The sequence below is a fragment of the Oryzias melastigma genome, linkage group LG3 (assembly GCF_002922805.2).
Source record: "Oryzias melastigma strain HK-1 linkage group LG3, ASM292280v2, whole genome shotgun sequence".
Classification (NCBI taxonomy): Eukaryota; Metazoa; Chordata; class Actinopteri; order Beloniformes; family Adrianichthyidae; genus Oryzias; species Oryzias melastigma.
The window spans coordinates 27,894,666-27,910,219 of NC_050514.1; the positions used below are offsets into that span (position 1 = coordinate 27,894,666).

The 15,554-nt window shown below is 39.9% G+C and overlaps 4 protein-coding genes across 7 annotated transcripts in view; 2 read left to right on the top strand and 2 right to left on the bottom strand.

Moving 5' to 3' along the window:
* Nucleotides 1-352: 352 nt before the first annotated feature.
* Nucleotides 353-2,630, bottom strand: LOC112160719 (arylamine N-acetyltransferase, pineal gland isozyme NAT-10). The gene is made up of 2 exons (XM_024295477.2): nucleotides 2,116-2,630; nucleotides 353-1,937 (listed from the first exon to the last, which is right to left on the bottom strand). The coding sequence occupies exon 2, from the start codon at nucleotides 1,930-1,932 to the stop codon at nucleotides 1,060-1,062; it is 873 nt and encodes a 290-aa protein (XP_024151245.1). The 5' UTR covers nucleotides 1,933-1,937; nucleotides 2,116-2,630; the 3' UTR covers nucleotides 353-1,059.
* A 445-nt stretch (nucleotides 2,631-3,075) lies between these two features.
* Nucleotides 3,076-6,332, bottom strand: LOC112160720 (arylamine N-acetyltransferase, pineal gland isozyme NAT-10). The gene is made up of 2 exons (XM_024295478.2): nucleotides 6,244-6,332; nucleotides 3,076-4,983 (listed from the first exon to the last, which is right to left on the bottom strand). Exon 2 carries the CDS (start codon nucleotides 4,976-4,978, stop codon nucleotides 4,106-4,108), a length of 873 nt encoding a protein of 290 aa, XP_024151246.1. The 5' UTR covers nucleotides 4,979-4,983; nucleotides 6,244-6,332; the 3' UTR covers nucleotides 3,076-4,105.
* Nucleotides 6,333-7,009: 677 nt separating this feature from the next.
* sdr42e1 (short chain dehydrogenase/reductase family 42E, member 1) lies at nucleotides 7,010-10,342 on the top strand. 3 transcript variants are annotated; one of them, XM_024296330.1, is made up of 3 exons: nucleotides 7,010-7,075; nucleotides 8,864-8,940; nucleotides 9,148-10,342. In XM_024296330.1, exons 2-3 carry the CDS (start codon nucleotides 8,879-8,881, stop codon nucleotides 10,238-10,240), a joined length of 1,155 nt encoding a protein of 384 aa, XP_024152098.1. In that variant the 5' UTR covers nucleotides 7,010-7,075; nucleotides 8,864-8,878; the 3' UTR covers nucleotides 10,241-10,342. The 3 variants fall into 3 exon arrangements, with proteins under 3 accessions (XP_024152098.1, XP_024152099.1, XP_024152097.1); XM_024296331.2 differs by having other exon boundaries at nucleotides 7,036-7,119; XM_024296329.1 differs by lacking the exon at nucleotides 7,010-7,075 and having other exon boundaries at nucleotides 8,910-9,026.
* Nucleotides 10,343-12,156: 1,814 nt separating this feature from the next.
* The window catches only part of LOC112161126 (WT1 interacting protein), a 42,646-nt gene continuing 39,248 nt past the window's right edge, over nucleotides 12,157-15,554 (top strand). The window contains exons 1-2 of one of the 2 annotated variants that reach the window (XM_024296145.2): nucleotides 12,157-12,592; nucleotides 12,695-14,281. In XM_024296145.2, coding sequence (XP_024151913.1) covers nucleotides 12,859-14,281 — 1,423 coding nt within the window. In that variant the 5' untranslated portion in view covers nucleotides 12,157-12,592; nucleotides 12,695-12,858. Of the gene's footprint in view, nucleotides 14,282-15,554 lie in introns of both variants that reach the window. The other variant, XM_024296146.2, reaches the window with a different exon arrangement.

Genomic DNA, 15,554 nt, shown 5'->3' on the forward strand with positions numbered 1-15,554 from the left:
GTAAATTAACTTAATGTCACTCTATTTTTTGGGAAAATATTCTCTGAAAGCTCACAATATGCCTATTTTTCAAATCTAGTATTATTATAATTGTGTCCATAATTAGATTCAAAAGGTTTTTGTATTATTTTCTAAATTTCTTATCGTTTTTCCAACTTTAAAAACCAGAATGACGCTGTTTGACAACCTTGTTTTTATTTTTTTGTTACCCTTTGCTGATTTAAAATTCAGTGTCATTTTTTATTGTTCAATAAAGTTTAATTTAACAAAGCAGAACATTTCTAGTCGGCAAAAAAAAAGAAAAAAACACAGTCTTTAAAAAAAATAAGTAAAAAAAAGACTTCAATAAAAATATGATTTGACAATTTTATTTTGTTAGAGTGCAATGTTTCCAAAATACAAAAGATTTAAAGCTTTTTCATGCAATACAAATTATTTTCCTGCATAGGGTCAGAAATGCAATCAACACAAAGCACCTTTTGGTTTCACTTTTTTTAAAGGAATTGTGACTCAAATGGTGTTGGAAGCTTTTTTGTTTTAATATTCAGCAAATGTATTATTTATTTCTGCATGTCTACACAATCAAGTAAATGAACTACATATCACCCTGTTTTTTGGGAAAATATTTTTGATGTTCTCTGAAAACTCACAATATGCTTATTTTTTAAATCTAATATTATAATGAATGCTTTCATATTTAGATACAAATTTATTTTCTAATTTTCTTTTTGTTTTTCCATTTTTAAAAACCAGAATTAGGCTGTTTGTTCTAACATGTGCTGTTTTAGGATTCGTTATTTTTAATTGGTCAATAGAGTTTAATTGAAAAAAGCAGAACATTTGTAGAAAAAGAAAGAAATGCAACATTTAAAAACAAAAAGTGAAAAAAAACTTTAATAAAAATATGATTTCACAATATTATTTTGTTAGAGTGCAACATTTTCAAAATATAATAGATTTAAAGCTTTTTCATGCAATAAAAATTATTAACTGCATTGGGTCAGTAATGCAATCAACACAAAACACCTTTTGGTTTCTTTTTTTTAAAGGAATTGTGACTCAGATTGTGTAGCAGGCTTTTTGGTTTTGAGGCTTTAGTTCGTTAGTCAAAAACACATTAAACTTTTCCCTCAGAACGGTTTCTATCTCATCATCAGGCAGGTCCCTCATGTCTATGAGGTCAACTCCTTCCTCTGGTTTGTAGGTGACCTCGCTGAAGGTCCATCCCACCAGAGCTCTGAACCCTGTAGGTGTTTGCAAAGAGCAGATGGATTTGTTGGTGAAGAGTGAGGATGGGTTTGTTTGAAGAAAATCATTTTGACCCCCAAAATGTTCTGCCTCACGAGGCGCCAAAGTGAATTTATACAGCACATATTTTTCTTTCCTGTTTATCAGGGTGGACTTGACAAAATCTGGATTCATCACTACCGGTTTTCTACAAGACTTTTCCAGCACCCACGTGTCCCCGTTGTTAGTCAGACAGAAGACACCCGCAGCTTGAGGCTGATCCTTCTCAGAGATGAGCTCCAGCGGCTCCCACACTTGGGATGACACTCCAAAGCTCACATCTGTAATGTAAGCTTTCCCATCAACCACAACTAGGTTGATGAGATGGTTCTCTCCCGGGAAAAAAGCATTGAGGGTACTGCTGTAAACGCTGGCACCCAAAGTCGTGGTGTTGAAGCCCATTTCCCGCAGCACCCACCCAAACAAGTAGTTGCTCTCCAGGCACCAGCCTCCACGTTTGCTCCTCACCAGCTTGTTGAAAATGAGCTCCAGGTCCATGGAGATCCTCTCACCGCAGTGAATGCTGAGGTTTTCAAATGGGATTGACATGACATGGAGCTTGTGGATCGTCTTCAGTGTTGCAAGATCTGCTTTGTCATGAGAGCCGTGAAAATGAATCCTCTGGAAGTACTCCTCCAAGTTCATCTTGTCTGTCAAAGCATTGCAGAAATGGTCAGTTTGCAACAAAATTAAACAAAATCCTAACAATAGATCTTAGTCCTTGACCGACTGATAAGGAAATGTTATATTTGACAAAGAACAGCCTATTTAGTTCCAAAATGTGATTTGTAACATATTACTAAAATGCAGTAAAATAGTGCACCTTACCTTAAGGAGTTACGAGAACAAATTATTTTTATAGGGAGGTGGAGAACCAGCAGAGGAGATTTGTCCTGCAGGAGTTCAACCAACTAACTGACCTTTATCATGCTGCAGAGGTAAAGACAATCATTTACTAAACTCACCGAGACAAAGAGCAACACCTGCACAACAAAAATGTTCAATTAACACCAGCTAACTCCCTGAAAACCAACAACTTGAACAATTTTTGAGCATAACTTGGTCCTTTAAAATGTATAGATTTATTTATATGAAAAAAGCATTTTCTTGACCCACAAAAAGTTAACAAAATAGTTTTGAATGACCTCTGCTTTAGAATAATAATTCATGAGGTGTTTTAGAAAGGCTCTGAGGCTGGGAGTCAAATGTGTCAATCGTGATAATCGTGCGCAAGATTTTGTCTTTAGTGAACATAAATATGGTGTGAAAGAATGATATGGGTCAAATCAGCTTAAAGTGAACCAAAAAACATGGAAAACTTGAAAAATAGACATTTCAACTGAAAAGTTGAAAACAAAAAAAAAAACAAGACATTGTAAATTTGAAAAAAAAAATGCTTTTAAAATAAAAAAAACAGAAAATTGAAAAAAAATTAAAATTTGAAAAAAAAATTGAGATCTTGAAATAAATCTTGACAATTTGAAAAATAGGACAAAGAGTGAAGATTCAGAAAGAAAAAAAATAAGTAAAAATAGCCGCTGCTATTAATTGATATGTAATTTTCAATTGGTAGTTTTTACATTGATGGTTTTTTATTGAATTTTTCAGTTTTTTTTATTTTCAAAAAGAAATTCACATTTCACTTTCACTTTATTTTTTTATTTTTAATGTTTTTCAAATTCTCAAAATGTATTTCAAGTTTTCAATCTTTTTTTAATTTTCAAAACAATTTTGTTTCAAATTTCCTTTTTTTTCTAACTTAAAATGTCTTGTTTTCAAATTTTCACGTTTTTTTTCAGTTACAATGTCTATTTTTTAGTTTTCTATTTGTTTTTTGTTCACTGAAAAAACAGAAGACAAAAACGTATCACATGTTTTAATACACATTTTTATTAAGAACCATAAATACAGACGATGTACAGAAAGAACACAGGCAAAAGCCAAAAAATATTATTCAAACAATACTTTTAGGCTCTTTTTCTTCATCTTTCATCTTTTTCTAACATCTTTAATGGAAATAAAACACTGCAAAATATTTAAATATAACTGGAAATAAATTCAGTCATGAGTTAGCAACTTTAATTCAATTTTTTAATCAGGAATCAAGTTTATTGTTGTATGTATTCATCAGATGGATTTGACTTTGTGCAGCAATTCCAAAATCAGGATGTAAAAATCAAAACGACCTAGAAAACAAAGTGAGCAAGTGAGTTTCACAAAATACTAAACACACTGAAACATGAATAATTAGTAAATTAACTTTATTCCAAAACTAAACATCAGTTTTATTAAAAAAAAACATTCATAAAACAGTCAGCATTCTATTTATTCTTTTATTAGCTCCTTAACTTGGACTGAAAACAAAACAGAAAAAGTTAGTTTGTGTCAGTTGAAGGTTTTTCAAATCTGAAACAATGCAAAATATTATTTTATAACATAAAACTTCACATGAAAATAGAAATAACGTGATTCATCTCTAATAAGTTACTTCTAACATGAATTGGTGATTCATAAACATAAATACTAAATTCACTAAAATTATGTCTATGACTCAGCTTATTTCTAACAGACTTAAAACATTACTTGAAAAGACAAGAAATAAAACAAAAATAACTTCATAAAATACTTTTTTTTGCCATAAACACTTTAACTAGGCAAATAATGCAAAAAGTTTTAAGATTGGTGCAACACCAAAATACAGATGTCATTTTTCTTTAACACCTAAAATTCTACTACAATGATTTTATTGTTTTACAACTCTGATTTAAAATAATTATTGAGTTAAAAAGTTGAGAGTTCTTGTTTACAAATCCTTTTTTTAGATTGTGTAAAATGATTTGTTGTTCACTGGCTTCAGTTTGCTGGAGAGCTCAACGTGGAAGCGTTCCCTCAGAACGGTTTCTATCTCGTCATCGGGTACGTCCCTCATGTCTATGACTTCGATTCCCTCCTCGGGTTTGTAAGTGACCTCACTGAAGGTCCATCCCATCAGAACTCTGAACCCGGATGGCGTTTGCAGGGAGCAGATGGATTTGTTGGTGAACAGACACGTGGGGTCTTTCTGGAGTCTGTCGCTTACGTCCAGAAAATACCCCACGTCGCGAGGCTCCAGCGTGAAGCGGTAGATTGTCTTTTTCTCCTTCCTGTTTACCAAACTTGATCCGGAAAATTCTGGATTAAGAATTTTTGGTTTGTGAAACGTCTTCTCCAGCACCCACATGGTTCCCTTGTCGATGAGTCGGAAGACACCCGCCGGCTGAGGCTGGTCCTTCTCAGAGATGAGCTCCAGCGGCTCCCACATCTGGCACGACACCCCAAAACTTACATCAGCTATAAAAGCCTCCCCATCAATGATAACTTTGTTGATCAAATGAGAATCAAAAGGACCAAAGTCATCGAGAACACTATTAAAAACTCTGGAGCTCAGAGTCGTGGTGCTGAAGCCCATTTCCCGCAGCACCCATCCAAACAAGTAGTTGTTCTCCAGGCACCAGCCTCCACGTTTGCTCCTCACCAACTTGTTGAAAATGATCTCCAGATCCATGATGTTCCACTCCCCGCAGTGAATGCTGAGGTTTTCAAATGGGATGGACATGACATGCAGCTTGTGGATCGCCTTCAGCGTCTCCAGGTCGGCCTTATAGCGAGCGCCGTGAAAACCAATCCTCTGAAAATACTCCTGCAAGTTCATCTCGCCTGAGAAAGACACAACTTTAGGTTCCACACAAGGAAGTTAAATGTTCAATTTTTTACCCTTCTAAAAAAGAAATAAGCATCTCCTCTGTTCCTTGTGAGCTACTGCGCTGCTTGTTTTGCAGCTAACCTTGTTTCAGTAGTTGAATATTAGCTGGATTGCTGGATTGAGTGAGTTCAGACATCACGAATATGTTAAAAGCACTTTTTAAATAGGATTTAAGACTTTTTTGTTTTAAAAATGTTGTTTTTAGTTTTCACCACAACTGATACATAAAAAAACAACAAAATATATTAAATAAATAGAGGAATTGTACACATAAAGCATATTATCAGTTCGTTAAAGACAGAGAGAAGGAGAAAAAACAAAAACAAACAAAAAAGAATTAAACAAACATGAAAGTGGGTAAATGAAAGTTGAAGTTCATCTATGTCAATATTGCTTCAATTCAACCTTAAATATTTATATTAAGCTATATATTTATAAATATTTATCAATTTGAATATATATTGAAATGTTAAACAACCTGTAATTTAGACATTCAAATAGTATTCTACTCTATTCCTTTCTCGTGTCAGTAAAACATTTTTCTGTCAATAAACTTAGTATTTTGGGAAATCTCTCACTTGCGTGTATTTTATTAAGTTTGACATTGACTTTAAAGAGAATATAAACAGTATAGTGTTTTATTACATAAAAATATTATTATTTTGTTCATATTATGTAATTAATTTAATTTAAATTATTTAAATACATAAAAATGAAAAAATATAGCTAAAATTACTAAACTAAAAATACTTAAAATTATTATCTTTAATATTATTAAAAATATTAACACCAAGAAAGTGAAGTTATTGTATTTATTTATTTTCCCTTTTTGTTTTTTTTTCGGGTACGTGCACAGTATGTTAAGAAAGATAATTGACGGCTGATTTTCCATAAACTTTTAGACATTTTTTTCTTGTTTTTATAACTATGGTTTCAACACAGAAATAACTTTTTTTGAAATGATACGAAAACATGTTTCTTGAGAAATATCTCCACAAAATTCGCCCAAATGTATAGAATTTTTGACCATCTAACACGTGATCAGGAGTTATCACTTCTTTATGTTGAGAAAACGAACAGGAAAAAAACAAATAATCCCGGAAATGTCCGCTATCTTCTTCCGTAGTCCTCAAAATTGCACATCTCGTATGTCGTAATTCTATCCATCGATCCATGATGACAAACATGATCTGAGGCGTAACATCTGCTCTTACCTTTAACCAGCAGCTCAGAGTTCACAAACGAAATACTTTTCCTCGCCTCGCCCACTTATGCAACTACAACTTGTATTGTCATGTTGCCGTTCCACCACCAGAGGCGCTATCACTTTGCATCAGAAAAATATTGTGTAAAAGTTCCTACTATAAGTTTTAAAACGAGTACAAAGTAATCACCAGAGCAAGAAAGTGTGCTTACCTTTTATTAGTATTATTATTATTAGGTATTGAACTTTTTTTTTTATTATTTTACTATCAAACTTGTGTTTTAATTCAGTAAAACAATTTTTACTCCTTTACCCAGAGTGTTGCCTTCACCATTTCGTTACGTAAAAAGTTGCATAAAAAGTGTGATATACGTTATTGTGAAACTAACCTAAACAAGATTTTTTTAATATTTAAATTTAATTAATTTAAGCAACATTTTATAGTTAAATGGATTATAACTAAGAGTAAAATGAAAAGCTGTCTGTACGTTTTACTTTGAAAGATATTTAGACATTTTAAAGTTTTAAACGGAAGTTGTGAAGTTTAGTAAGCTTTGGAGCTTCCAGTTTTTGACTTTCAAAACAAGAGCATTACATTTGTGTTCTTAATGAAGTAGAATGCTGTTAGAAATGATATTGACTTAAGTTGATTACTGTAAGTATTTTGTCATTTTAGTGTATTTTATGAATTTTGAATGTAAGTTTTAAGGAAATTAAGTAATATAGTGCGCATTGTTTTGAAATTCAACAAGACAGTCACTGTACTTCCTGTGGGGGGCACGTTACCCGGAAGTGAGATATGTGCTCTTTCTGGGAAGAGCAACCTGGAAGCTTCTGAGTTTGTAAGTGGGCTATATTCTTCTTTTAACACCCGACTTATATAGAGGTTAGTGCTGCTGCTGATTGTCTTAACCGCCCATAAACTCATAAAGCAGTGAGTGTTTGTAATGTTTAGAATAGGACACGCAGTTATGCACATTTTGAGTGTTTTTTTAAGCAAAACGTTGGTAATGGATTGTGCTGTTCGTTTCTGCTAGATTTATGCATAAGAGTGGTGACCACTTCTTCTACAGGTGATTTAATCACATCTCCATTAGAAAAACCTTTGTAATCATGATTATCCTTCATGAAAGTATTGTGTATTAAGTATAAAGTTGTTATTACTCAGTTTTGCTACTCTTAACTCCAACTATTTGCTACTTTGTATTTGTACATGATAAGAGATGAGCAGCACTTTTATTGGTGTTAACGTTTGGCATCGTTGAACTTTGATAAAACAAGATATTTGGTTTGGTAAAGCAAACTGGAGCCCCAAATGTGTAGAAGAACCACATCAGCCTAGTAGTGGCTCTTAATGCCGATCACCTACAGACCATGCATGGGATTATATCTTGTTCTACAACCAGCAGTCGTTGCTGGTCATTCTGTGAGGTTGTGTTGGTCAAATAATTGCCAGTTGTTGCAGAATCGCATCTTGATAGCTCTCTAAATTGTGATACCCTCTGATGTCACTAAGCCTCATTTTGCCAACTAGGAAAATTGCCACTATCACACTTCCACCAGCAAAAGCAATCAGCAGAGCTTCTCCACATCTTCACACTTCAAGCCTCTTCAATCTAGCTTCTGCAGGTAGAGTCTGGGGCTAATAAGGCACCTGGGCTCCCAGAAGATCAAAACAATAGCAACAGCAATATAAACTGTTGCAGTGCTGGCAGAGAAGATTTGGAGACGCTTCAATGGATGAAACATATAAAATATGTGGCTCAAGTCCTCAACAATACAAGATTTGTTGCTAAGACACATTATTACAACAACAAAAACCTCATATATAAGCACACATCTTCTTTATTTGTGTCATAATTACATACGCTAACCACTAACTACAATCAAGCAAAAATATGGAATGCAGAAGACATCACATATGCAAAAATGTTGTAGGAAATCAGCAAAAATGTATTTTTTACAGCAGGAATTATGGCAACACTTTCATATCTTTTCATTTTAGCTGGTTTTTGAGGATATGTTTTATAAGGAATTGAGCTATTTTAAGCTTACAATGATATTCTGTGGAACAAAGAATGAATGTGTTTCTTATTCAAATAAATAACCAAATCATAGAGTTAAGTCCTTATTTTAAAATGTTTATATTTAATAAGATTTTTGAATAAGAAAAAATTAGACAAATTTTTATGAAATCTTTAAGACTAAAATATCATGGGAAAACATTGTATTCCACATTTGTTATTTTAAAAAAATAGTTTACTAAAGGCTAATATTATAGTTTATTTGGGAAAGTAGTCAATTATGGGCAAATTACCTTTAAGAAAATGGGTATTTATGGAAAAATTAATAAATAAAGATAGTAAAATTGAGAGGTTTATTTAATATAAAATAATAAACAATTGTTTGAATTAAAAAGGGGAAAAAATGTTGGTTGGTGTATTACGTCAAAGCAACAGAAATTCATCTTAATTTGTTTTTTTAATTCTGAAGTCTTACCAATATTTGACCTTATGACTTATCTTGCATATTTTTCTAAGTTTTTTCTAATAGCTTTTTTTCTAAAAGCTTTATTTCCTGGCTTCCTGTCATTACAAATGATCTGTTTGTAATTTTGCTTAAACCTACAGATATCGTGACTCATTATGGAAAACACTCACCAGGAGACATATTTAGTAACCGGAGGATGTGGCTATTTTGGTTTTCGGTAAGAACATCTTCACCTGCTGATCATTTCTTCCATCAGGGTTTGATCAACACCTGCAGCCGCCTTATCTGCCTTATGACCACAAGGTGGCAGTATGACACCAGTTATCTGCGGATTCGTTTTTAGAGCTACAAAAGTTTATTTTTCACATATTTTAGATCCTATTTAAAAAATGTTTGCGCTTCTGTCATTCTTTATTTTTTGCAGCCTCGCTCAGTCGTTGCATAAAAAAGGAGCCAAAGTCCTTCTGTTTGACAGCGTCCGGCCGAGCCGAGAGCTGCCCGAAGGCTTCACGTTCACGCAGGGCGACGTGCGTGAATATGCGCAGGTGGAGAAGGCCGTATCTGGAGTGGACTGCGTGTTCCACATCGCCTCCTATGGAATGTCCGGTCGGGAGCAACTGAACAGGAAGCTGATCGAGGCGGTCAATGTTGAAGGCACCCAAAACATCCTGAGGGCGTGCATCGAACACGGAGTGTCCAGACTGGTCTACACCAGCACCTTTAACGTGGTGTTTGGAGGACAGGTGATAGAGAACGGGGACGAGAGCCTCCCTTACCTACCTCTACATCTACACCCCGACCACTACTCCAGAACCAAGTCTCTGGCTGAGATGGCAGTACTGAAGGCCAACGGGACGATGCTGAAGGCGGGGTCTGGGATGCTGAGGACATGCGCTCTGCGCCCGGCTGGGATCTATGGGCCTGGAGAGCAGAGACACTTGCCCAGAATTGTTAACTACATAGAAAAGGGGGTGTTCAGGTTTGTTTATGGAAGTCCTCAGAGCCTGGTGGAGTTCGTCCATGTGGACAACCTGGTGTCGGCACACGTGTTAGCTGCAGAAGCCCTGACCCCAGAGAGGCAGCACCGCTCTGCCGGCCAGGCCTACTTCATCTCAGATGGGCGGCCCGTCAACAACTTTGAATTCTTCCGACCTCTCGTCGAGGGTTTGGGTTATCCGTTCCCGAAGCTGCGTCTCCCCATCTCGTTGATCTACCTCTTTGCCTTCCTCACAGAAATGATTCACCACCTCGTCGGACCGTTCTACAACTTCCAGCCCCTTCTCACGCGCACGGAGGTTTACAAAACGGGCGTGACGCACTACTTCAGCATGGCGAAGGCCAGAGAGGAGCTGGGCTACAAGCCGCAGGAATACAACCTGGACGAGGTGGTGGAGTGGTTCCGGAGCAGAGGCCACGGGAGGAAAAGTTACAGGAGCTTTGTCAGCAGATTACGCGACATCCTCTTGTTTTCTGCCTTTGTTGTTGTGGCTCTGTCGTTTCTACCCGTCGTTTGGTAGTTGATTCTAAATGTAACTGGTTGATCATATTTACTATCATTAAAGTTGACTAAAGCCTTAAGGTGCGCTCACACCAAACGTGATTCGCGCGACAAATTTGTATACCGCGCCCCTCTTTCACTGCCCATCGCCTGTCAAAAAATGTGCTCCGCATGTGGGAGGAGCTACCTGCTAATGCATTTAGGATGATAGCTATAAGGAACGGTGTCTGTAGATATCTCACTAAGCAAATGATTGAATGTTTTGAGAAATAACGTTTTGTTCATTGTGAAGAGAACATCGTTAATAATGTCTGCATGTTTGGGTTTATAGGATTATCATTCAAATATTTTCCCGGTACAGGGGGCTGTGTCTGTATGACAGCCGCTTCCACTGTGTTTCTGTGTCTCTGTGGCTGAGCTTGAAGGCTCACTGCCTTGTATTAACCGAGGGGGAAAAAATAAACTTAAGAGACCTTTTTTCTTTTTTTAAATGCCTCAATGAGGTCAGAGCCAACAGCCTCCGCATCCCACAGCGGCTTTTTGTCCATCGACATATCGCGTGAGTGAGCTCCGCCGTGGGGGCAAAAGCCGGCGATCTGTCCAGAGTGTATCCCGGCTTTGCCCCAAAGTAGCCGGATGAGCTGCAAACCTGCGGCTCCACAGAGTTAATGAAGTAGATGGAACCTAAGGACAAAAATGCTCACTTTGGACTAGTATTCTACCTGCTGATCGAGTCACTGAAAATGTGCCCAAAGCTGAGTTTTTGATTGGCAGATGCAACTCAGCGACCTGTCAAAATTCAGATATTTAAATTTTTGGCCGCGCCGCCCAATTCGGGACTTGTCACTGAAATCGAGCTGCTGGAAGAGCTTCAGGCCGCGGGACTGCAGATCACCTCATGTTGCGTCTGTTCCCTTGAATTAACATAACTGGCCACTCAAAACGTGTTTGGTGTGAATGCACCTTTAATTAAAGATGATATTTTGAAATTGTTCCCAGTAGTCTTTGAATATGATTTTAGCCAAAACATTTTTTTTAATTGTTGTTTTCTAGTACATAGAAAGATCATTAAAAATTTGCCTCTGAATTGTGGGTGGAGTAAGCTTCCTCTCATTTCCCATCATCTACCTGTCCTCACTTTCTCCTGTTAGCTTGCAGCTCCTCAAAACCCCAAACTAACATTACTGGTGCAACAAAAATGTCGAGAAACATTAAAGCTGTAGAGTTTTAAACTCTGATGAGGAAAACGAGGACGTTAATGGATCTATTAGTCGGCTTGAAATGTAGCCCACCAATTGTATCACCTACATCACTGTTACAGGGGTTCCCCCACTTTGATCATCTTTTGAGTTGTTTAAAAGTCTTTCCTATCATATTTTAATTCTATTATACAATCTTTAGTCAAAATCAAAAAGGAACAGAGCATTTTTCAAACTGCATGTTTGCCTCTGCTCCTGATTCACGATTTCAATAAAGAAATGCCCATTTAATTTTAATTTTATTTACATATCATGAGGAAAAATACTATTAAAACACAATTTTCATTGGAGTGTGTCTTTTAAGGAACACATTACTTTACAGGTTGTGTTGGAGTCCAGTTATAAGTTTACAAATCTCCTCTTTAGACCACAAATGCAAATATCTGACCAATAAACCATGTTTTTATGGTCCATTTTAAGTGTAACAAGTAAAAGAAAAAAGCTGAAATGTGTTTTATAGATTTTGTAATTTTCAAGGTATTAAAAGTAGAAAATCTTACTCTATCAATAAGAAAACTTGTATTGTTATTGAATTTGTTGGCTTTACAATAAAGACAAATAAAATGAGCAAAAGTTTCTCCCGTTATTTCCTCCTTTTATATATATATATATATTTTTTAAGTTTAAATTTTCAAATTTAGAAGTGTTTCCATTTTTGCATAATTGAAAAGGGGTTAGAGCGTGAAGGTGCAGGCAATTTGCTGCTGCAGAAGGAGTCGGACCAGGTGAGGGGGCTGCTTTGAGGGGCATTTTTTAGTCTGCCCGGGATGAATGCAGACATCCCCTTCTCTCCAAACTATTCTCTTCAGAGCCGGTAGCCCCTTGCTGAGTTGGTCGCAATCATTGTTTCTCTGCAGCATTAACCACATTCCAGAGAGGCGCAGCGCATCCCGTCTTCCTCCCCGCATTCCTTTCAGGCGAACGAGTCCCCTGCGTAAAACGCCGTTTTTCTGGGCTTTTCCTGCGCGCAGCGGACTCGGATTTGCTCCAAAGTCTTATTTAGAGGTTTGATGATTATCCAGCCTGCAGTGGTTTACAACAAAGCGGTCGTGAGAGAAACCGAGACGGAAAACCAACAAGGGGAAATTCCTCCGCGCAGCGCGCCATTGACTGTAAAGACCTTTCAACTTAACAAAAACTGAAGTTGACAAACGTCCCCCTGTCGACTGAAAGTGTGAGAAAGAGTTTGATTTTTTTCTCTATTTTTGTGGCAGAGCGGGGGAAGCGGAAGAAGACGATGCGGCTCGCGGCGGAGGATCGCGGACACGCTGGCGGTTTGGCGTAAATGAGCGGCGGCGTTTCTGTTTTGATTTCCATGCGCAATTAGTGCGCCGCGGCGCTCGCTAGTTCGCGCACTCTGGAACTTGTTTCGCGCAACATGGAGCATTACCAGGAGGAGCTGGGGCTCCGGGCCGCCGCGCTGATGGAGGATCTCTCCCTGTACGACTCCTTCAATGATGGGATGTACAGCGCGCGGAGAAACTTGGTGATAAACCCCGATTTGGACTTTTCCGCTCCGGCGGAGCATCAAACTAATGGCACGTCCGTGCTCCACCAGCAGCATCACACGCTGGAGAATTTCACGGCGGGGAATAAAGTGTACAACGCGGCTCCGGTGCGCCCGGTGACCTGCGCCCGGACCGTGCCCGTGGACTTCTGCACCCCCCAGAGAGAGGCGGTGTACAGCGAGGAGAGCTGCTACAGCAAATCCGAAGTGGCGTTGCCTTGTTACACCGGTACGTCCGACCGGCACCGGCGCTTCTCCCTGGAGGTGCAGGGCCACCGGTACAGCACCGGCTCCACTTTCGACGGCAAGGCGCTGCCTCTGCCCGGCAACAGGTGCAACAGCGTCTGCATTACCAGCAGCTACAGCCCCCGCTCCAGCCTGGCGTCCTCCCTGTCCTCCCAGGAGCAGAGCAAGCACGCCAGCCCGCGGTCGAGCATCAGCAGCCCGCGCGCCAGCTTGGTGGTGCTGGGGCAGGAGCGCTACACCAGCCCCAGGTCCAGCCTGGTTCACAGCGAAGGCAACAGCGCAATCAGCCCCCGATCCAGCTATGCAAGCACGGCCAGTGACACGAGCAAGCACTCCAGCCCCCGGGCCAGCCTCAACAGCTGCGACTGCTGCAGCAAGCCCAGCAGCAACCGCACCAGCGGCATCAGCATGGGCTACGACCAGCGCCACACCAGCCCCAGGTCCAGCACGGCCAGCCAGTACTCCTTCACCACCAGTCCCCGGTCCAGTTACTCCGACTCGCGCTATGGACCCGTAGGCAACCCGGACCTGGAGCCGCTGGCGAGCCCGCGCTCCAGCATCTGCAGCCAGGACGGCAGAGCGGGCACCGGTGCCAACTGCGCGCTCAGCCCGCGCTCCAGCATCTCCAGCCACAGCTCCAGGAGCTCCCGCAGCTCCCGGGGCTCGATGAGCGCCTACCCGGACCTGCAGCTGCCCTCCCCCAGGTCCTCCATGCTCGGGACCAGCCTGCACGAGGACACCCTGCTGCAGGAGTTCGGGGACTCCAACGGAACCCAGAGCCGCATCCACCTGCAGCCGGTACCCGAGCCGCAGCTGCAGACGGCGCAGCCGGTGGGGATCCCGGAGATAACCACCACCGGCGCGCCGCCGTCCTCCTTTAACTTTGGCGTGTCCTCCAAAACGGCCTCACCCGCACAGAGGTTTAAGTTGCCCTACCAGGTGACCCCCAACCGGGAGAGCGGACCGAGCCAGGCGGAGAGGCGGCTGGAGGCGCTCACCCTGGAGCTGGAGAAGGAGTTAGAGATGCACATGAAAAAGGAATATTTTGGTAGGTTCTTCTTTGACAAACCTCATGTTTTAACAGTCTGCAACTTTGGCTTCATCTGAATCATATCCCACTTTATTAGTTAAAAATGGGAGTTGGAGAAACAGCTGTTTTGCATACAAACTGATTCAAAGTTGTTTAAAAACTTGTCATCTCAAAGGAGCAATTAATCCAAATTCTTCTGTAAATTTAATTTAATCCACTTTCAACTGTAAGTAAAGACAGGATGACATTTTCCCCATGTCCAAGATCTTTTAGCTTCCATGATGGAGCATCACACCAAAGTTAAAGTCCCATTACATTTGTAATCAGCATTTGACCCATCCGCTGAGGGAGCGGTGAGATGGAGACACAGCCGCGCTTGAGAGCCATTTGCTGGTTTAACCCCCAAATCCAACTCCTTAATGTTGAGCATCAAGCAGGGAGGCACTGAGTCCCGTTTTAAGATTCTTTGGTATGACTCCACTGGGGTTTGAATACACAACCTTCAAGTCTCAGGGCAGACACTCTACCACAAGGCCACAGAGCTGTGAGGGTTTGGCAAACTTCTTGTTTTAACAGTGTTAAACTTTGGCTTCATCTGAACCAAATCCCACTTAATTAGTTAAAAAATGAGAGTTGGAGAAACAGTTTTTTTGCACATAAAGTGGTTGAGAAACTTTCATCTCAAAGGAGCAATTAATTCAAATTCTTTAGTAAATTTAATTTAATCCACTTTCAACCGCAAGTAAGCAGGATGACATTTGTTTTCCATTTCCAAGAGCTCTCAGCTTTGATGAAGCTTGACACTAGAGTCAAAGTCCCAATAGGTGTCACACACCTCGATGTGTGAGATTTGTTCTCCGCATTTGGGGGAGTGGTGAGCTGCAGACACAGCCGCACTCGGAAAGTATTTGGTGGTTTAACCCCACAATCCAATCCCTTAATGTTGAGTGTCAGGCAGGGTTCCATTTTTAGACTCAGCTGGGATTCGAACTCACGACCTTCCAGTCTCAGGGTGGACACTCTACCACCACTGCACTGGTTTTAACTGTTAACTAACAGGTCTCCCTCTGGCTGATAAGAGAGGCTTTGCTAATGTCCTGGCAGAGCTAACATTTGCAGAGAGAGCTCAGCATGGAGCTGAATGGAGGCCTCTGTTCTGGCAGAACACACACACCCTTCGGTCAGTTGGAGCCGGGTGGCTGGAAATGGAGTTTGGGTTGTGGTGAGGTTCACGGTTGGAGTTCCTGCAGGGGCGTGGGCTTCACAGGACGCAAAACAACCCACAGTGGCT